Source organism: Molothrus ater, chromosome 7 (genome assembly GCF_012460135.2).
Source record: "Molothrus ater isolate BHLD 08-10-18 breed brown headed cowbird chromosome 7, BPBGC_Mater_1.1, whole genome shotgun sequence".
NCBI classification, from domain to species: Eukaryota; Metazoa; Chordata; class Aves; order Passeriformes; family Icteridae; genus Molothrus; species Molothrus ater.
In genome coordinates this window covers 16,904,933-16,928,151 of record NC_050484.2, presented here as the reverse complement: position 1 = coordinate 16,928,151, position 23,219 = coordinate 16,904,933, and the positions used below count along the sequence as shown (strand labels likewise).

The following is a 23,219-nucleotide window of genomic DNA, read 5'->3' as shown; positions in this document are numbered from 1 at the left end:
ACCAGAATTGAGAGACTGTCAATGACTGACATATCAGACAACAAACAGTGAGAGAGATTGAGTAGACAGACAGAAATACAGAGGGAACCAAGTATTTATGCCAAGAGTTGATAGTACCTTTAAGAATCTGAATTTTACTCAACTTTTTTCAATTTTTTAACCAAAATGTGCCTGAAAACCAATCAGAAAACACAGATATTTCACTTTATGTTTTGTCACTATGCTATTGCAGAATTAGAGCACCTCCAGAGAATTGCTGGGTTAACTTAATAAAGTCCTTGGAATCTGTTCTGTTTTCTATGTAACAGCTGACAGAGTTTTCTTTCCTCCCATACCTTCTAAGGGGTAAAACAAAGGTAAAGAAGGAAAAGCAAAAATCATACTGATCTTAAAGCTAACATGACTGCTTCAGAGACAGAGTGGCACTTAAACCTAGTATGAAAATACCAAATTTGTTCATACAACCAGAAGAGAAAGGGTGAAATTAGAGACCCTGAACTCAATCAAAGCTTTCTGTTGAACTTGGAAAAGTTTTGCTCATACATACCATCCTACTGACAAGCTCTGTTTTTGGCCATGGAAATTACATTCTTAAATTCCTGCTGGGATTATCTAAACTGCAGATGGGGCTATCTTTGCCATCTGGCAGAGTAGTGACCCAAACACAAGTGATGCTCTCAGAAAAGGACAGAACTACATAAACTCAACATGGCAACCACAGGAAACTTCTCACAGTCAGGATGCACAGAGAGACTGCAGAAAGGACATAGTCTTTAAGAGAGGCTACAGTGTCAGAAACACAGTCAGTGGGCATTTTGGCTAATGGTTATACTCTGCACTTATAATTCCAGGGAGAGGAAAAATAAAAACTGAGAAAAACTCTTCCTCCAGTCAATGGAAACGCAGACTCCTGCTACACTGCCTAGTAGTGATAAAAAATAAATCCTAGTGGTAAAATCCCAATGTGTGGAAGACAGAGCAGCACAGTTCACAGAGTTCCACCTAAGATACGAGTTAACAGCCTCATTCATACACTTTGAAGGCCAACAGCAAGAGAACAGAGCATTGCCCACTGTGGGAAGCAAGAGAACAGAGCATTGCCCATTGTGGGAAGCAGCCAACCAGACCCACTGCCATAGATACACAAGTCATTTACCATTTAAACATAATGAAATGGCTGCAAGATGCTGCAGTTTCAGTTTCTGATGTGTTTTCTCAAACACCGAATTTCATCAAAATAAATCAATCATAACAACTTTGCCATCATTTGAAACCTTTTCCCAAACTAATCACTGACTGATCATTAACAACTATCCATTCTTTTCTCTATTTGGCATAAAATTGATTTTATTGTTTTCAAAGAGGTTTTCCAGTGTGAGAGATACGATCAAACCTGGGAAAAAAGCCATCTTTTGACTTGCTGGACTGGAGGTGCATTTGAGAAACAACCTGTAGCAATACATCCTACAAGATGCTCAACACCTTCATCTTAGTCTACAGGCCCTGTGTCTTCTGCATCATTGGAAGCAGGGAGTGGGAGCTCTGCCTTCAAGCCAGGTGTTACAACAACTGATTTCTTTGTAGCTTTAAAAGAATATTGCAAGAGCAGAAGATGATGAAATTGAGTACTATTTTAATAAGAAATACCAAATTTACACTGTTAATGAAAGTCAGTGTAAATGTCAATAATGTTTGTCTTTTATTACTACATAAACAAATATCCTATGAAAATATATTCTTTTTTCCCCTAAAAAACTAATTCATCACAACCTATTATTTAAAGACACTATTATTTTAATCATAAACATATTTTACCCATATAAAACTTGCAGTAACTGCATCTTCTCCTTCAGTGTTTTTCTGTCCCACTTAGATTTACAACATTGCTAGTGATTATCACTATCTCCCATCTGAGTACTCAGGTTTACAGCACAGGCCAAAATAACCCCCAATATTTAAAAGTAATTAAGCTATTTAAACCTTACAACTACTTTTTGAGTTTTTTATTTATAGCTGACCCACTTGCCAGAGTTTTGCAGAATGAAGAAGCAGATCTGCAAGCACTGTGAGCTGACAGGTGTTCAGACAAAAAGGGCCTCCCAGTGTGCTGCCATCCCATGGAGAGACCGGGGGGACTGAGTGCTCTGCAGCAGCAGCTGCCTGGCCAGGACATGGCAGGCTGCTCAGGGAACTCACGAGGTGCCTTTTATTTCTTGATCACCTGCTCTCCCCACATCTGCATGGGGTCACATCTGTATCACAGTGGGAGAAGGGCAAAATGAAGCCCCACCAGCAAAAGCACAATTGCTGTTATCCTGATGGTGCAAACAATAAGCAATATTAGCACTTCAAAAAAGGGCATGGAAGGTTAAAGATACCAAATCTGTATCAAGGGTAAAAAAGTATAATGATGAAAAGGAAATTAAAACAACTACAAAGAATTTTATGATCTGAGGTCAGCAACACAGTAAAACCATTTGAATATTTTATAAATTTAAAAATGGAATATTAATTACTGACCTTAATGCCAAAGTGTAGGTTCCAGGTTGCCTTTGGCTTTCACGAATGAGATAGCTTCCCTCTGCAACACTTAATAATTGGTCAGCTTCCTCCCTTGAGATCATCCCATGGAATCTAAGGAACAAAAATTTCTTTGAAACACATGTCTTTTCTCTTTTAAATCACCTTTTGGTCTTCATTTAAAAAGCACCAATGATAGTAATTAAAAAAGGAACAAACATAAAAATCACTGATTTGGTGGAATCTACAGTTTGAATTAATTTCCCTTCCTGCCTATATTTGAATTTACTTCAAATGGTTTAGAAAGGCTTCTAGGAAAGAATATCTATGAAACAAGTATATTGTTTTTAAATCTACATCTATCAATTTAATATGTAGAAATAAATCTGTTTTCTCCTGCTGGTTTCACATGTTTTGTGCTAGTGGCATACAATCAAACATTTTGAAGCATTCGAGGATATTTTATGTGATCCCTGAGATTTTAGCAAGTTGCTGTAATCTCAGTAATTGCTGATGTAATAACCCAGCAACACTACACATCTTTTACCAAAATAAACATAAGTAAGATCTTCTTTGTTTCTTCACATTAAATCTAACCATCTTTGCATTAGCAACCTGAAACAGAAGACACATAGAGACTGATCATATATTGCATTTGGGATCCAAATATCTTTTATTCCTAAGCAGAAACACATTTTGCAAAGCCAACAGGAGAGGGAGATAGAAAAAGACAATCCCTTGAAAGCACAGAAATGTATGTATGTTTTTCTCACTTAAAGTAGTACTCAGTGACATCCATATCCATCAGAAATTGCAGCTGTAATTTTAGGCAGACAAAAGTAATAATGTAATAATGACCCAATGGTGAGACACACTGCTGTAAAAGACACAGAAGAAACAAAGAGAACAGACTAAACACTTGACACCTTTCCTGTAACTATTATTAACCAATATGTCAGGATAAACCACTTCCAGAGATGTTTGTTACTTACTCTCTTCCATAATATTTGGGTCTGTTCTCTACCTAGAAGAAACAACAGAAATTGTAATGTTTCATAACAAGAGCAGCTATACAGTAAGTGGACTGTTTACAATATAGGATTAAAACCAGAAAGGGATATAATGTGAAAGTGCAGGCACAAATAATCTAGAACAGAATTTCTCCTGTGATTAGCACATAGGGAAACCAAAGGGAGACCTTCAGAAAACATTGCACTTGTGAATGGCTTAAAATGGAGTGAGAAAGGATGAGCCACTTGGATCATGTCATCCTCAGGATACACAAACTGATGGCATTAAATATTGCTTTTACAAAGTGCCAGATAGGGGAAATGAGTTAGCACTTCATGCATGTAAGTGCACCATATTGTTGAATACACTAATACAGTGAAACATCTATAAAACTCTTAAATTTACAAGTTACCTTCCATCACAGAGCTGTTGGTGCCCTTGCTGAAATAAAGCCACTACTATGCAGCCCCTCAGAGTGAGGGCAAATGGCTGAGTAAATCATCAAGTGCCTAAGTCTTGTGCTTCACTAAACTGTGTGATCTGCAGTAACACCTGAAAGACTTCAAAAGCAGGTGTGCATGTGTTATGTAGTGTAACTCCACCTCGTCTGTGCTCCAGAGACCTTATGGTGTAAATGCACAATATGCCAGGGTGGCAGGGTACAAGTTGCCTGATAATTATTTTAGATGAAGTAATGCATCTTCATTTGTCCAGGAGGTTTAGAGCCAAGTGAGGAACAGCACATCCCACAGAAATCAGCTCATAATTTAAGCCACCTGGTTATCCCTTCCGTGTTAAATTTCAAGGGGAAAACTCTTTGGGGAATAAAAGTCAACAGTTAAACAACTTGAACTACAGAAATATAAAACAATCCAGCTATGCTGAAACATAGAATGCCACATTAGTTTCTTTTTTCCATCTTTTCAACAAAAAGCCTATTAATATTAGTACTTCTCTCCAGTGTTTTCAGTGGAGTATAAAGATTTCAGATATCCAAAACAACAAAAACATCCTGATGTACAGTCTAATAACAATTCTTCAACATTCCCAGCAAATAAAAAGCTATTGTAATGATTCATCACTTTGGAAAAACATTCCATCACTGGAAAGATTTATCATGTCCTAAAATATTTCCTTTTCCTTTATAACAGCAAACAAGAGTTGTCTGCTGTGATAGCTGTTTTCAAAGGGCCTGAAGAGACTGGATTATTTCAAATAAGAGGAAAGGTCTTAGATATTTTTTGTTAAATGTAGGTTATTTCTTCAATAAGAAGATAGGAACATAAAGAGAGAAAAAATGAAAGCATTTTTTTGTTGTTGTTATAGAAACTTGCAACAATTCTTAACTAAAACCCTTAAGCCAAGACACTAGTTTAGAGCCGTTGTTAAAAGAAGAATCTGTCATGAATAAGATTTTGTTGTCTGTCTAGTGAGATTTTATCTTTATCTCAGTGAATTTATAAGACAGAACTGGAAAATTTATATAAGCAAAAGCATTCCTTTTCAGAAATGGATTAGTAACTTGACAGGGCATCTTCAGAGTACTTGCAAGTCCTAAGAAAATTTATAATATACTCTGTGCAAACATTTGAAAATGTGAACGGGCAGATGACTGGAGCAAAGCATCTGAAAAAAGCCCCACGGGACTTCCAGGCATTAGTAGCAGGCTTGCAGTTCATTTTAGTGGATGATGAGTTAAAAAGGAAAATAACCACTTCTGTTACCACTGTCTCTACTGATCAGTTTTACCAACTTGCAATAACTTCAGTATCAATGTTGATGTGCAACACTTTTTGCTTGCATACAACTCAGTGCAGCTGGAACCTCAATTCACTGAGTTTTGTTGCCTGTGTATTTGTGTTTTGGGGTTTTTCAATCACTTTTTACATTTATGATTAATATTAGGGGATTTTCACATCTATATTGACATACATTGAGACTTGAAGAAAATTCCATCAGAACTCAGCAGGGGCCTTCTAATTCACTCAGAATGACTGGGCTACACACACAGTGCAGTTTGTGTGCACTGAGAAAACCACACAGACTCTCTGAAAGCCAAATTTACCATGTAAGACAGTAAACACTGTTCTCAGGCTTTCTGTAAAGCTTCTGACAGGTGTTACACCAACTGCACCCTTTGCAACTTAGACACAGTGTTCTTATCCTTAACTGCACTGGAACCAGAAGCAACGTGCAGCTTTCTTGGTCTTTTGTGTTTCCTTGGACTTCAAAGAGCTCCTGGCAGACTGTATTCTACAAAATTAATTCTACAAATGACAACTGCAGGCACCCACGTATCCTCCCTTTGCACCTGAGCACTGAAAGCCAAAATAGTTTAGTTCAGAAGCTTCAATAGTCTAACTTTCACAGTTTGTCTTCCATAAGTTCAGGAGACAAAACCAAAACATCTGGACTGGAACTAAACCCATCCAAGAAAGGAAATACATTTTAAAATAAGATGATAGCAAGAAATTGGTCCTATTAGCTAAAGCTGATAGCTGAAAATACAATGTAATTATCCACTGCAGAATTCGTTTCTAATTTGGCAATATTTTTGGACCAAAGAATTGCTGGGTATGAGTAAGAGCAGCCATAGCTGCCTCTTTTTCTTTGTATCCAGCAAAGATCAGCCAAACACTGCCTTTTGACTTCTCAGGATTTTTACTTATGGGAAAAAATTCCTGCTGTTGTTTGCTTGGCAAGGTTTTAAAAATTGCTTCTAACTTGGAAAAAAAATGGGGGGAAAAAGCATTTGTTTTCCATGTGTTTATTTGTATATCACTAATGCAGAGGCCACAGGAAAAAATTAAGTTCTTATGATACATTCAAGAAACACAAATATCAACAAGATATCCACCATTACTTTGTTTGTCTTTTTTTCAAATTGAGGGGTGAAGGCAATGAAACCAAATTTATGAACAGACAAATCAAGCAGACGTGGCAAGCACCTTATAGCAGACATTCCTTTGGAAAAGAGCTTAGCTAAAATGAAATTTGGAAAGCCATCCTGGTCAAATATCATGCAGATAAAGCCACCTTTACAAACAGCTCTAATAAGGATGTGCATTATATATGCTCATATTCTGTCTTTCTTGACCATTTTTACAATACTACACAGAGATGCTATTTAACAGGTTAATTAACTATTAGCACTGAATTAGGATGAAGCCTCCTAAAAGGACAGAAAAAGCCAGTGATTTTAATTTCTCCATACTACGTATTTTTTTCATATAGTTATTTTCAATTGTTCATTGAATGCTTTTATATATCAGTCAAGGCTGCCCTAAATATGCCTATGCATGCACACGTGTATATAAGATTATATGCAGAAAAAATAGTAATTTCATGGAGGAAATACAGTATTAATTGGACAAACAACATTATAATTTGCATGCAAGCCTCATGCAGAAGTCAAATAACCTTAGAATGTTATGGAATTATCAACTTTAACCTCATGGAGTATTAAAAGGCTCGGCTCTGCTGCACCTTCACAATAAAAAAATCCCAAATGAATGCAATCTCTTTTTACTTCAGCGTCTCTCCACTGATCTGTGTGCTGTCTGATATGAAACTGGTGTAGCAGAGCAGAAACTTGAATTCTTTGTATTTGAGAAGCATTTCAAGTTAAGTAGGTCATTCTGTTGAATATACCTCTCAGTATCAGTACTTGTACAATGTGTGTCTTTGCACATGAAATAAAGGGTTGGGTTTTTTTTATGGTGTGATTTCCAATTATTCTTTAACAAATGCTTTTTCCTCCTAATCATCACTCCTGCTTTTGTCAACAAGTGGATTACAATAAGGCAAGAAGAGCAATTTATGTGTTAATACCTCACCAAATTACATATTGTTCATTCCCACTGACCTCTTTGATGTTCTCAGTACCAAATTCTCTTCCAAATGTTTATGAATTTGTTTATACAGCTGAATAATTCAACCACTTAGGAAAAGATTCTGCTCCCCACTGACTCATGTGTGGCTGCTAATAGAAACCCAGCTGAGAAAGAATAGATCACAAAGCTCAACACAAGCAGGAGAGGCTGAGACCAGAGAGAAAGGTTAACAAGTTACTGCTTGCTGAATATATTTTCACTTCAAATCAGCTCAGCTGCATAAATTGTTCAACACTTAAAATGAAAAACTCTTATCTGCTTTATAAGGAATTAATGCAGAAGTAGGAAAATGCACACTGATAATGTACTTCTTCAGTTTTACCTTTATTAGTTAAAAATAAGCTTCCAATTTTTTTTTAATAAACTAATTCTTCAATGATAAAATGTGTATTTAATATGCTCTGTTCTGCAGCTAAATACCCAATTGATTCTGTCATAGTTTTGTGTTATTTACTTCTATTCACACTAGTTTCTACATCTACAGTTTTTATTTCTCAGTTTCTACAACCATGTTCACGGTGCAGACACAGGTTCACTCTGCAGAGTTCAAGAAGCTATTTTAAAACACACAATGTCTTGGGTTTTTTGTTCACTCTGACACAGGGATAGATTTACACTTAAGTTTGTAATATGTCATAATCTTGTTTTGGAATAAATTCATAGAAATATGACATTACAGACACTAATCTGTTGCATTGCATTCTCCACTGATGACAGGACTTTGCAATGTTTGGATTGTTTGCAATACTTTTGCAATCCCCCATTGACTGTAATAGGCCACCACTCACCCATAGCAAATTTTCCTTCGTAAACCAGTCCAGCTTTTTAATTAACTATCTCTATTAGAGCCAGTAACATTTTCCAATTAATAGAATTTAAATTCAGTGAAAACGTGGATGAGAAAGCTGTAGTAGTCAGTGTGATTCATATTTGAAGATTTACACAGGTGCTTTTGTATTTGGCCAGCAAGTTTCTTGTTCTATTCTAAAAAGAAATCTATATCTGATCAATAGCTGAACAATTTCCATCACACCAGAGGCAGTAAAAATTTTTCATTTTCAGATACTGAATACACATTTATGTCTCTGCTTATTTGACTGATTAGCTAATAGTATTCTAAGAAACACTATGAAAAAGAACTTAATATGAAATTTGCTTGTGAGTTCTTACCACCTAGAAGAGACCTCCAAGCCCTTCTCTGCAGCCAAACTAGCCTGGGATTTAATGCTAACATATCTTACTAAATATTCCCAGACTCCTTCATCAGTTTATAATTTCTCCCTGACTACAAAGTATATGTAGTATACAGAGTATACTACATATACTTAGTGCAGTCAAATAATTAAAAAATAATTATCATGTTAAGCATTGTATGATTTCCTTAACTGTGCTGGTACTTTCAATTATGGGTTGGTTTGGGTTTTTCAATTTCTTTGTTGTTTTTATATTTTAAAGAAATCAAAATATACACAGAAAAATGAAGGTTCTAATTCTGTGGGAATTAAAACATTCACAAATTAGATCCTCATGAGAAAATGAGGAGAAAATGTATGTTTCCATGAGTCTAAGAATCAAAAAGTAATAAGTGAGTCTCAGTAAATGATGATACATATCAAAATGCTTTAAATTCCATTTTTAGAACAAATGGATTTAAGAGTACCAGTGTCTCAAGGCTACTCACTCTAATCACAGCACAAAGTGTCCCAAGGAGCCACTCTTTGGGCTGGACACAATAAGTACAGCCATGGAATTACTGGACTGTATAGAACTGAACACTTTGATACCTACCTCACGAGTGCAGGTTATTCTTCTAGGATGGGGAGCTTCCTGTTGCAACTGATACACTGGGAGGAGGCAGAAGTTAAATTCTAATTAATAGAGCATCATTGTGTAAATTAGGCATTTTAACATTAAGCACTTCAGTTTAAATAAAGGAGACTTTCTGCAAAATTTAACACAAGGATATGAAAGATATAAAAACTTACTAACAAGTGGTCAGAAAAAAAGAATGCTGCAAGCCAAAATGGAATATTGATTTTCTCTGCAATGAATTAATCAAGTAATATGGAATAAGGTGAGATCAGACAAACAAACAGATCAGAAAAAGAATCATAATAAACACAAACTGAAGTTCATTATTTGTCAGATCAGGCTGCTGTCAGACTTTCTTTGGTAAGCAGATGGAGCCCAATCCTACTGCTGGGCACACACTGAATCACCTGCGATTCATCAAGACTTCATAAGAATCATTCAGAACTGTGCACTGCCAACCCCTCTGCCTTTGCCACTGCTCAGTGAGGACCTTTCTGAAGAAAGAGAAAGATGGCCTTTGCAGACCTAAAGACATAACGACTTGAGTAGCAGAGCAAAATAGCTATGGCCCAAATTATGACATACACTTACTTACATTGATATCTTCCCTCCTACTTTTTCTCTATTTTTAAATTAAGCTTCATCAAGCCAGAACAGATCTTTACAACCAGATGTAAACGTAATGCTACTAGTACGTGCAGACTTTATAGTACAATACCAAAGGAATGACTTTCAACTTCTATGCCAACTGAATCTGGTTTGGCAAGTCACCTTCAAAATGAGGCTGTCAACACTACGTTAGTATTGCAATAGTACACTAGAAATGGCAAAACGGACATTTGGAATTGTAATATTTTAAAATTAAATTATGCTGCAATCATTAGTACGAATACCAAGGTCTACATTGTGCCATCACCTTCTTCAGGTAATAAGACCATCCATACATTAATTTAACCAATATAATTTGACTTAATTACAATTCTCATTTGATTCCAAATCTTTTCCACTGGCAAATGCTGTATTTGTGTGTCAAGCTACATGGGAATGGAGAAAATGGCAAGATGCCCAATGACCATTGAATCGTAAGATAAACTGGAAAAAAACATTCCCTTTGTTCCAAATAAAAAAACCTAATGGTTTTTCCTGTTGCTACTAAAATCAGTTATTTCCATGCTGGGTAATACAAAAATGATTTTTGCAAGTGATGAAGAACAGCACACTGGTACATGAAAGTGCAATTATCATTTTAGGCATAGCATGACCACTTATATTGCCAGCACATAGATTCCCTAGCTTTCATTGTAAAAGCTGTATTTGATGGCACTGGATCCTGTCCATATCTAATTCTGAGAACTGCAGAGTCAAGTTCAAAGGAAAAAAAAAACCACAAAATGAAAGAGCAAGTTAAGATTTTTCTGAATTTCACAAAAGAGGAGACCCACAATCATCATGCCCAACATGAAACTGGCTGAAAACTGAGAACTATTTCCCACCTTACTTCAAGCCAGGCTGAAAAGATTTTCTGAAAGGAAATTCTTTTTCACCAATGGCAATGTCTTTCTCCTCTTCCAGTAAGAAGCACAGCAGGCTGACTAGCTAAGTTACAAAACAGGATTCCTATCCCTCCTCCTCTAACCAATGGATGCAATTTGAATTGTTCAAACAGCAGCTTTTCCTTGCTGTAATTATTGCCAGGGAAGTCAAACAAGGTATTCCTCTTTGTCTGTCATGAGACAGATCTAATCAAACCTCAGGATCCAGAGCTTTATTCTGAGCCCCATGGGCGGGTTCACAATGGCAGGCAAGCCCCAGTGTGGCAGGAGAGTGGGTGCACACAAACCATTCATGCAAAGCACGTTGGAGAGTGGTGCAAACACACGTGCATGTGCCCAGGCTTCCAGCTTCTGTCAGGCTGGCAGTGAGGATCTGGTATTAGAGAGGTTCAACCTCCTTCTTCTAGATTATGGTGGGGAATAAACTGGAGCAGTGTTCCCTGAGTCCACAGAAGGTACAGAGCTGGGAAAAAATAATTGAATCTGCCCTCTTACACTTGCTCTCCTTCTAACCATGGTTCTCACCTAGCCTTTAATTCTACATCTCTGATTATACAGTTTCCCACAGCAGGATGGAAACTTTTAAAGTAACTACATTTTCTCAAGTGCTTAATCTCCTCAACCTTTAGAGAGCAAACATTTTCACAATGTGAAATGTTGCTTGAGCAAATCCCTTTATCCAGCCTGAAGACACCAAGCTGAACATATAAAAAGTAATGCAAATGTAAGTCTGACATCCCTAAACTGTTAAGTGTTATACACACAAACATTCTGTTTTCAAAATCTGCTTTTCACAGAAGACTCTTCTTTCTTGCTTCCTCAAGTCTCAAAATGTCTCACATCTTGGCTTTTGTATCTACAAAGAACTAGAATTTATAGGTGAGCCACTGTGGGAAGCTACAATGCTCTTTTACATTTTTCTCATGTTCTCTTCCATGTCCCTAAACCTCCATTTGCACAGTCAAATAAGAGGTCATTCCTTTACATGAAATTCTTTTGCATTTAAAAATGGCTGTTTGCTTTTCTGTGGGTTTAGATTTTTTTGAAACAAAACCAGCAAGTTGTGAAGTTCCCAAGAGGGTGGCACTCTGATCTCAGGGCAAGGCACCTGGCCAGCTGCCCTGCACACCTGACTAAGGCAGCCTGCAAGGCCAGCTGCCCCTGGGCACAGGCACAAACACACCAGGAACTGCAGAGCATGGGCAGGCTGTAGGAAACCAGGCCCTTCTAGTCAGGGCTTCCAAAAACCTGCTTGTGATTTGTCACACCAGGCCAAACAAATGCTCTCATTTTACTTCATCAGCAAATTCCTGAAGAAAACAATTCATTTTGAGTTTTCTTAACTAGCTCAAGCTCAGCTCTAGTGATGCAAGGCACTAGATCACAGGAGCCCTAGAAGTTGGCAAGGATACCAACTTAAAGGCATGAGTGGAGTTTTTGTAAATCCTGGTCTAGGCAGACAAACCACTACAAGCAAGACCAGGCAGGAGTGGGACAAGGCACATGAATAAGGGGCAGAGAATCTACTCCTCTAAATAATCTATGTTCACTTGTCCTTGGGGTAGTGAACCTACCTCCTTGTACCTGTCTCTAAACAGAAGTGAACCCCCTTGATACTTCTTAAATTCACATTCTGATGAAAAGAGAAATGAATCTTTTAAAACATCCAACTGAAACTTTTTCAGCTCTAACTTGAGAAAAAGCCCCAAAATGCTGAGATACTTACAATAAGATTTCCAAACAGGTGGTCTGTATTCATCAGTATCTGAAAAGAAACAAAACAATCTTGATGTTGCATAGGAAACATTTTAACACAAAAAAACTGCAGAAGCACTTGCAGAATTATTAAGTTAATATTGCACCTAGGTTCCAAACCTACTTTTTACTATTATAGAACAACCTGTTATAAAATTCCCCCTTTTTACTTAAACTAAAAATGTGAAAAGGTATTTTCTTTATCCAGCTAGGAAAAAAACTATAGAAACAAATCTGAAAAATGGCAAACATGCAGATCAGAAGCCAGCATACTGTGAGGAGGAAGAATGTATATTATTTTACTATGTATATAAGTTCCATTTTCATCTACATCAGAAAGATTTTTTTAATCTCAATTTATATTCCAATAAATGAGTTTCCATGCAACTTATTCCTGCCATTAGCTTTTTCCTCTTCTGGATGGCAATTAACAACTCTTAAAATAAAATCAGAGTATGCAAGGACAGCAAAATACTTTGGAAAAACTGAGTTTTTTTCATACTGAGTACAAGCTCTTTTTGGAAGTAGTGAGTACATATTAAAAGTAACAACATATTTCTACTCCTAGATTTTAATTCTCAAATAACATTTTTAAAAAATAAGATTGCAATGTCTTAAGTTCTATGACCCTTATGGCTTGTGTTACAACTGATCCAACATTTTGAGCTCAGGGCTATGCTGCCAACTTCAACTCTGATCCACTGTTCCACTGCTCTGACCAGCTTCAGTTCTGATGGCACAAGTCAGAGGCTTTCAGCAAGATGCTGTGCTCATCTGCCTGGAGCTGGCAGAATTATTCCATCCTCCCTACACAGGGTCCCAAGCTGAGCCCCCCCCAGAGCCAGTCTTGCTGTCTGAAGCCACTGCTGACTGCAGCCTTCATGCCTGAGCTCTCTTGGCAATTGCCTGCCCACTGGAACTGCCTGCTGCACACAACACAATAGGAACTTCTAGTTTTTATTATAAGGTTACCTAATGATCGAGCAATCTGGGAACCCGTTGCTTGAATTTTGGCCCAAGTGGCATCTCCACTTCAGTCCTTAAGGCCTGCAAAACTGAGCCTGAAACTGAGATTTTGCTTTGTCTCTCCTTCGAGCAAGCAGTCTGTCTTCTTCAGGTACTTGCTATAGTCCATCTCTCACACATAGTCATGTCACATATCTCTAAACTAGAGCTCAGTGGAAGGAGATATTTTCCAGTTTAACTGGCACAGGCTTTGCCAGACCCTCCCAGAAGACGCCCTGCCCTGACTGCACTGTAATTTTGTTCCATTTTTTACCCCATATTTTAGCTCTGTGCATGAAGAGGGTGCAGACCACCTTGGTGGCAGTGGGTTTTACAAACACAATTCATTATGACTTTATTATTAAGGCAGCACTCAGTTAAACTGCCATCCCCCTGATTATGATGGGGCTTGATCTTTGGAAGGTCCTGCAGATGCTCTACCACGTCCTGCAGGAACACCTTGAATCTGCAGAGAGACCTTAAGCAGCTCGTGCTTCACTGAGGTAGTAAAAGCAAATCAGCAGCAACAGATGCAGCCAGGGTTATTCATTCCTGCTTTGATACCTTTAATTAAGGCAGTGCAAGTCGATTCTTTCCAGAAGCATTGTAACATGATCCCTTAGCAATGCAATGTCACGTGGAAAAGGAGCGAAATTTTAAAGTAAATATAATGGCTTTAGTCCCAGAAGACAACTCTTACCCCACCACCTGAATTTACTTTTGATATACTCTGGGTTTTGGCAATATATGCACTAGTTGAATTCATAAATAAATAATTTAACTAAAGGACAACACACACTGTATTTTTAAAATATGAGCTGACTGTTACGAAAATAAAAACATCTTGGCAGTCTAACCTGTACTTGCTCACACTCAAGCCACGCAATTGTTACAGCTAAGGGCATCGTGGTTATAAAACTAAAAAGTGACAATATTTGTGCCAAACAAAAAACCTCAAACCTTGTTAAAGTCAGGCTAGAACAGCAGTTACTTTCATACAAGAAATAGCTAACATTCAGAAATGGGAAGAAATTATTTATGTTATGCAGCTGTGCAGAAGGATTTTGTTAGAAAAAAAAATCTGTTTGTGAGCTCTATTGCATTTACAGTGTGAGAATACCCTCCAGCCATCCCACACAAGGTAATGAAAAAACAAAAGCTGATTTCTATTGTGATTTTTTTTAAAAAGTGTAGTAGCAAACACAAGCACAGAGAAAGAGTGAAGCAGAGGGTTTGTAATGTTTGCTTCTGAGCAAGAATGCTTCTATGACTAAAACTATCCTACTACACAAAGATGAAATAGAATAAGCATGAACACCAGCCCTGTCTATTAGTTACCTGTTTTTAAAGGTTAACTGATGTGGTCCCATTTATAACATCAAAAGTATTTAGAAATTCATTATTAGGAAAAGGGTTTGATTTTCAGATAGTAGAGACTTCCACATACAGCATCTCAAATTAGGCATCTGAAAAGCACTTATAGGCATGATAAAAAACCCACAGAAAATCTGGAACCCAAAATACATTTTCTCACTAATGCTGCAGCACGTTCTAATTAATGCAATAAAGTACACTGTCAGTTCTCAGATTTTTTTCACAGTAATTCAGCTCTGCTAAATGTTTCCAGGATAGCATAATTTTCTACAAGCTGTGCATCAGATTCTGTCTTAACTGTATTTTCTGCCCTAAGTGAGATGCAATTCAACTTAAAGCTACTGTTCTCCAAAGGCCTAGAGCATTAGAGAAAACATAAACAAATAAGCTGATGCTATCAGCTCTGTCCAGATGTGATCCTACCAGCACTGGTCACATTTTCACCAGTATGAAGGCACTCTCATCAGCAAGGACATTTTAGATCAGGGACACTGTCCATGTACATAAATTGCAATTTCAAACTGAGACCAGTTTCAAGCTGACAGATACTTTCCCTTAGAATTAACTGGGCTACAAACACGATGCAGATGATATGTACTTAAAAACCACACAGATTTCCCATAAGCCAAATTTACTATGTAAGACAGTAAACACTTTTCTTCTGCTCTAGAAAGCTTCTGACAAGTGGTGTTACACCAACTTTACTCCGAGCAACTCAGACATAGGGTTTGTTCTTACTGAGGCAGTTTGTGCAAGCAGTATTTAATAACATCAGTCAATATAGGAAGAATCCTGAGGATGATCCAAGTGGCTCATCCTTTCTCACTTTGTTTCATTCAGAAGTGCAAAGGTTCCTGAAGATCTACCTTTGGTTTCTTTATATTCTAATTGCAAGAGAAATTCTGGATACTCAGCACTTGCTTGCCATCATCCTCTTCACTGACAACACACTCCTCTCTTTTCCAGGACTTTGCTTTCCTCCAGCCTTAGCAATCTCCAACTCCATGCAAGACCTCTTCCCTCATCCTTGAGCAGTGCTTTGGTTTGCTTCCCCATGTTGTCCTGTTGGAACTCACCTATCCATCCCACCCTACCTGCTCAGCATCTCATTCTCAAGCCACCTTGTCTCATCTCATCTCTACTCCAAGGTTCCCTGCAATTTGCTTAAATGCAGAGAAAACAGAGATACAAAGCCCAGAACAGCACAACAGGCAGCTTCTGGTAACAGTCAGAAATGTCACAGTGGGCAGGAGCATTGCTCTCTGGGTCCAGAATGCCCTCCTTTGAGCACACCAATTCAACACAAAAAAAAACCAAAAAAACCAAGGCATCTTGAGCATGAACCACCTGCAAGTAAGAATTGAAAAGTACAGACTGACCATCAGAAATACTCACTTCTACAGAAATGGGCTTCTGCCAATAGACAACCATACAGCCACTTAGAGGTACATATATCAGACACAAACACTAGGAGAACATCTCAGATTTTCCATAAACACAAATGTGACTAATTGTGACATTACAATGTAGCATTTCCCTATGTTATTTTGCTTCTTTCTTATCCACTCCTATTTTATCCACTATATAAATTTGGACAACTACAGTACTTTTAGAGTGTACATTTTAACTGCTGATATGAAAACTGTTACTGTTGCCTCAAACTGCTTAGAGTGCTTGTCTTTGTGTATTCCTTTTAAAGAAATAATAAAAATGTTTACCTCTGCTTGAAATGGCTGTTTCTCAGCCAGTTCAAGGGTAGAGGAGCAGCAGCAGCTTAACTCTGCAGGGTAACCCCATAAAGCAATGGAGGACTTAGAGATTTACTCTAGAGAATTCAGTTTTAGTTTTCTATTACTGGATCTCAGTACCTGCACCTTGGTCATCTCTAACAGCAAAGATTAATGTTGTCTGGGAGGAAACAATCATCTATCTGCTGAGACAGCAGCTCTTACCCCAACCTTTGGTTTTATGTGATAATATCTCTATTGAATACAGGTGAGGCCTCAGGTGGGGAACTTTGTGGAAGAGGCCAGTTCCCAGCCATGTGGACCAAATACCAACATGATCACAAAAAAAAAAAAAGTCTGATTTCATGTTCTGAACTTGCTTAGGACCAAAGAATGGTGTAGGTCACAAATATGAAAAGATGCAAGAAAGTATAAACATTCTTCTGTAAGCTCCAGCTAGGCACTAAGCAGAAAGCATGTCTTGTAAGAGGCCAGTCTTGCTTTGTTTGGCAGCAGTATGCATCAAAAATTAACTCCTGGAGAGATTCACAACCAGCCCAGTGGATGTGGCCATTTGCTGATCCATACAACAGACTCCTTTTTGTGCCTGAAAAGCAACTTCTAGAAAATTTGTCTGCAGTCCCTAGATCTTCCTTATTAGCACCTTCTCCATGCTCAATGGATGCACATTAAAAAAATCACTTGACTTGGAGAAACAAAGCCATAATTTATTTGCTGGTGAGATTCTCAAGTCCCAAAAACCAGCACAATTTAACAAAAAATGTCATTTCATCTCTGTTTTTCAAAGTACAAGTGCCAAGAGCATTTCAGAAACTAAGCTCAAGCCATCACAAAATGTTTTCACCAGCAGCCAAGCAGGCCCTAGCAGTGAGGGCTTTTACACACTCCAACCAAAATAAAACTCAAACAGCACTGAGTTAATTGAAGGCTGAATACAGCCACTGCCCTAGGCAGCAGCACCAGAACAGATGGGCTACAGCTCCATGGTTTCAGGGTAAATATGAGAAGCTGATCCTTGGCTGCAGCAGCACTGGAAGTGTTTTGCAGAAGTCCCTGTGCAGCTGGCAGCAGGAGAGAAAGATGATGCCAGGCAGCTTCTGGAGAGGGGCAGCAGGGTGGAGGGTGCAGAGAACACCAAACCATCCCTGTCCATAGCATGTGTAGGGAAGAAGTAAGGGACACACACCAAACATCCTTCATTGCTCCTAGACCAGACCTTGGGATGCCCTTTTCTTTGCACAAAGCCTCTTTGCACCCCTCTGCTACCAGGAGCAGTAAGTTGGATGACAATCTGCCATGGGTGGTGGGCAGGAGCAGGACCTTGATGCAAAGAGCAAATGTCACATGTGTGGCTGCTGCCCATTACAGCACAGAGTCCTGTGGAAACCAACCCTGGCTTCAGGGTGCCACACACAGCTGCCAAAGGCTGCAGAGAACTGCACTTCACTCAGTGTCAATAAACAAGACAGAAAGCTGTGGTCACAGGCTTTCTTACCTGGCAAGAAATGTTTTCTTAGAAACAAATACTTTTTCAGCATTTAAGTCCTTCACATGAATAGAAAAAGAGAAATGATCCTCTGGCTCAATCTTGTCCTGCCTTCATCTTTCCAAAGCAAAGGGGCAACAAACTATTTCTGACCAAAATATCTTGCACAGGCTTACAACACGTTTTTAAAGATATGACATGCAACGTTTTGGAATATTCCTTTTATCTTAAACAAAACCTCCTATAATGTTATTTTACCAAAAAAAGGGGTTTAGAAGTCACTGAATAAATAATGTTTACCCAAATGTAATGTTGCTCCATTAGTGACTTAAATAAGACATTAATGACAAGAACCTGATGGCATATATGGCCTGGGGCCATGTGGAAACCTCTTAGGGTTTCACAACCTGGGCATCACAGAATTTCCTTTGTTCATGGAACATCCCCACAGGGCTGAGAACACCCCAGGCAATAAGCACCACATTTCTATATGTCACCCAGCAACGATGACTGATACTTCTAGAATGTTACTGAGTCTTTGATGCTTCTTTCATGTTATCTTTGGCACACAATTTCCTTTGAATTAAGGAAAAGAAAAATGCTTTGAAAACTTTTAGATGTATCAAGGCTCTTTCTAAGACACCAATGCTGTAAGGAGCTTCAATGCAAAAGTCTCCAAACAAACCACCATCTATTTTCTCCACCTTCTCCAGGTAGGGAAAAGACATCAGACAGGCACCCAGCTGAACAAGCTGGCAGGTGTTAGAGCTCAGCAGGCACCTCAGTGGTGTGCAGACAGCAACCTTCCCAGCAGAGCATCCCCTGCTCTGAGCCCATTGTGCTGCTGACACGACACAACCCACGCCGGTGGGGAGCTGGAGTGAGGCAGCTGCTAAATGCCAACTAAATCCCAGTCTGACCACATAGACAAAGTGCCTCTAGGTCCAAAAAGGAGCTTTTGCCAGCTCACACGGTTTGTCTCCTGCCAGGGGATGGCAATCTGCAGGCAGCCAAGAGCACCCAGCTGCTCCCAGGGCAGCCCAGGGGAGCTGGCACACAGGAAAGGCACTGCCCCACTGCAGCCATCCACCCACAGGGATGTGCCCAAGCTTGTGGGGAGAGCTGACAGTCACCTGGGACAACTCCTCTTATACTAAGTTTAATTCTTTCCCTTACCCTTTGGCACAGGTAGCTACACTTTCCAATGCCCATAAATTCAAATGCACATGGTCAGCTTTAGACCTTTAAAATTAAATGATGTTTGAGTTATCTAAGCAAGAAAACAACTCCGTGTATTTTCTTCTCTTTTTCAGAGGCACTCCCATCTGGGAGGAGAACAAGAATAAAATACAATCGAAGGGAAAGATGCAAATCACTGAAAACAGGCACCAATAATGAAAGCATCCCTTCAGTTGCAAGATGGCACTACATGACACATCCTGTGCCCCAGGAATTTTTAATATTGAAAACTTATTTTTATTTGCTCTTTCATCCTCTTGTGCTTTTTCTTTTACTGCTCCAAAAAAGTACAATTAGGTTTCTTATTATTACTGGAGAAAAATGATTAAGAGACAGTCAGCGTGAACAATGCCCCAGAAAGCTACAAGGGCAAATGGCATTTCTGTGATGTGACCAAGGGGGACACAAGAAAGCACACTCAGCAAAAGTGAAGGGGCCTAAAGAAGGGCATGCTCTGATAATTACATCAGTCCTGAAGGGGAAAGAGAAAAGGGATCACACTGCCATCCTGGTGATGTCTGATCTGGCAACAATAAATTCTGTGGGAATGCTTCTAACGGGGTTGAACGAGAGACCCACTGAAAACAGCCAGAGTTCAATGACTTTTATGAGCAGGCCTATTATTATTGCCTCTTTATGAATGATGGGAAATTTTAAGAAGTAATATTTTGCTTATCACAAGCACTGCTGCAGTGAAATGAACTCATCCTCTAAGTGATTAGACCAGGTTACAAATCATTCATTTCTAGATTTTCATTTAACAAAAGCAAAGGAAGCAAGTATTCATTTTTCCTCCTCTTTGCCAAATAAAATACTGGCACATGACTGCACAAATAATGAGAAATAAAAAAAAAGTCATATCTTTCACAGCAAAAAAATTAATCTTAAATTTTAAAGTGAAACTTTCACATATGCAATGGTAACAAGAAAAATACAGCTGGTTTTGTCTTTCTCTTGACAGTAGTTTAGTGGAGGGGTGGGGAAATACACCATGAAAGCACAGGTAGCTTACTCTTTAAGTTTCAAAACACCTAGTATTATTTCCTAGTGTTGCTGAAAGTATAAAAATTTGGCTCTCAGAGAGGTAAAAAGATGACAAGTGCCACCTTGTGGGCATTTAATAAAGATGAAATTTAATGTTACTAATGATACTTTCTGTATCTCAGTCTCCAGACAACAGGCTGCTGCTGATTTTCAGTATTCCTGGAACACCCCCTTTGCTCTTTAAGAAAAAACAGACACGGTGGAAATTGCTTCCTGACATGGATCTCAGGTCAGCTCCAGGTAAAACAGCAGAGTCAGGTCAAAGGCTGTCTTGTAACCCTCTCATTTACATCACCACAAGTATTCTGAAATGTCTAATTTACACAGTGAACAACTTCCAACTGAAGATGTTGTCAAAATTAAATTTGCCTCTCTAATGTATCTATTCAAAAGAAAAACAGCCTTTTTTTTTTTAATTCACTGTGACAGAACTGACTATGTCTGGCCGCAGCCCTGAAGAGATGGATCAATGAGTTTGGCAGTTTCCCATCCTCCCTGTGGGCTATTTGAAAGATCTTTTGCAGTCTAATTTTGCAAGGTCAGAATTTTCAGAAATAGGCCTTTATTGGATGAATTACCTCTTTTAGATTTAACAGGAAATTTTTCCAAGTTCCTTTTAGATTCAGTAAAGCAAACTCTTGTTCACTGTAAATTCAGAGTAATATCAGGTTGCACAAGCTTGAACACTGCAATCAGACTTCTTTGTTTTGAAACCCAGACTGGTTTTCTCTGTAGACACTGTTTTGGTCATGGCAAGTTAAATTCACGTGGAAGGCTGGAGAAATATCTGTTGAGGCTATTGCTCTCATAATCTCTCATTCCAGCCATAGCAAGGGATAATACAGGAGAAAACATTTGCCCTTTGACATTTTCTTTCCTATTTTTCCTTCTGCAAATCCTTCTTTGTCTCCTATTTTAAAAGTCTGCCTTCACAAAGACAAAGCTCATTTCTCATTGCTTGCTTCATTTCCTCCAACCATTAATAACACTAACAAGGGCACAGCAGTTTTACCATAACTCCAAGCCAGTGACAACTGTTATAGCCATGGTCTCAAGGCATTCACAGAAATACTTTTTTGTCTTCATTTCTCTAACACATCTAACAAGGAATATTGATTGGAGTTTGATTACACAAATATTCTGAACAGTTACCCTACTAGTGAAAAAAAACCAACATGATATGGTGTAAAAGTGTCTTCTAGCTGTAAATTAATCTTCTCCCCTGAATATGTCTGTCCAGTCAAAATTGAGCAGAAAAGACCCTAAAAAAAGGACAAGCACTTGTGAAATACAACCCCTCCATCCATTGCATAATCCCCTAATTTGCTGAATGGGGAAATATGCTATAACACTGTTTGCTTGGTTCCTTTGATTTGTTTTTCCACACACAACACCAACATAATGAACATAAGTTCACTTTCCTATTCTAAAATACACTTTTAAGTAGAATATTGTGGCTTTACCAAAAGCTAAACCTCAACAAAAGAGTGTAAGACTGACTCTGCCCCCCTATCCCTTGGTAAAAACTCGCTGAGAACTTGTCCATCTTTGCATTTCAGACCAAGATAGCTGCTGTGCATTCATTAACCTCCTGGGGTAAAAAAAACCAAAACAAAACCCTAAACCAAACATCCATTACCAGCCCTGGCAAAAATCAGAGCCTTCCAGAGAAAATTAAGAGCAGATCTGATTTCTGACTGCTGTTACAACTGGCATCAAGACAGACTCACATGTTCCAAAGCACATCAGCTGTGTCAGATGGTCAAACCAATGCAGCTTCTCCTTCCTCAAACTTGACCTATTTAAACTCTTAGACCATCAAGTTATAAAAAACCTCTTATGATTCCTATTACAAACAGATTTTTCATTTTCTAAAACAGCTGTCAATAACACACACCATTGCTCAGCAAAAACATGGTTTGTATTTACATCCTTACTTTCAGAACATACACAACTACCAAGTAACCCAGCCCAAGATCATGATTGCTTTTTAGTGTCATGAAGGAAAGTCCTAAAAAAATTATTGGCAGGGTCTGAGACAGGAAATGGATACAATGTGGTGGGATGCCTTTTTTTTTAATTGGAATTTAAGATTTTATTCCAAAAGGCATTCTCTGATTGCTGTGAGCTTCTCCCCAGTCAGAGATGCACCACTCCTTACCTGGTCTGCTTCTCATATAAAACATTCAAGAGGCCTCCAAAGAAATGAATTAGGATGCTCCAGGTAGAAAGGCTGAAAACTTCACATTTCCTTTTGGCAATGTCACGGCTCACTATTATAACTGCAGCCAATGAACTATGGTGAAAGCTTTACACCAATAGCCCCTCCCTGTTTATAGCATTACATCCATCTTTTTCATAATGATTTTCCTCCTTGGCAGGCTCATCTGCTGCACTAGGCAGGAAGCAGACAAAGGAGAGAGAGCAGGGCCAGTCCATGGAGAAGCTGTGCTCTGGGTGCACTCCTGCAGCACCCAGCACATGGTGTGACTGGGGCCACAGCCAAACAGTCTCAGATAGGCTTCAGCAGCTCTGCAAGCACTGAGAGCTTTTCTGCATGGGCTTCCCCTCTGTCCTCAGCTCCTTCTGGGTTTGGGAGGAGAAAAGCAGATCAGGGGAGCTGGGAACAGGCTGCTGGAAGGAGAGCTGAACAGAGGCTTGATACTGCCCTGAAGGAATGGGAGAAATAGCTGGAAAGCTTGATATGATCAACGCTCAGAGATAACCTCCAAGTCCTTTTTCAGTTAACCCCATGTTTCTTTGCCCCTACAGAAGATGG

The 23,219-nt window shown here is 38.7% G+C and overlaps 1 protein-coding gene across 4 annotated transcripts in view; it reads right to left on the bottom strand.

Moving 5' to 3' along the window:
- The window catches only part of CHN1 (chimerin 1), a 93,779-nt gene that overhangs the window by 58,810 nt on the left and 11,750 nt on the right, over positions 1–23,219 (bottom strand). For all 4 annotated transcript variants that reach the window (XM_036386770.1, XM_036386769.1, XM_054515461.1 and 1 more), the window contains 4 exons: positions 12,516–12,554; positions 9,213–9,268; positions 3,513–3,544; positions 2,521–2,634 (listed from right to left, as the gene is read on the bottom strand). In XM_036386770.1, the coding sequence (XP_036242663.1) occupies positions 2,521–2,634; positions 3,513–3,544; positions 9,213–9,268; positions 12,516–12,554 (241 nt within the window). The remainder of the gene's footprint in view (positions 1–2,520; positions 2,635–3,512; positions 3,545–9,212; positions 9,269–12,515; positions 12,555–23,219) is intronic.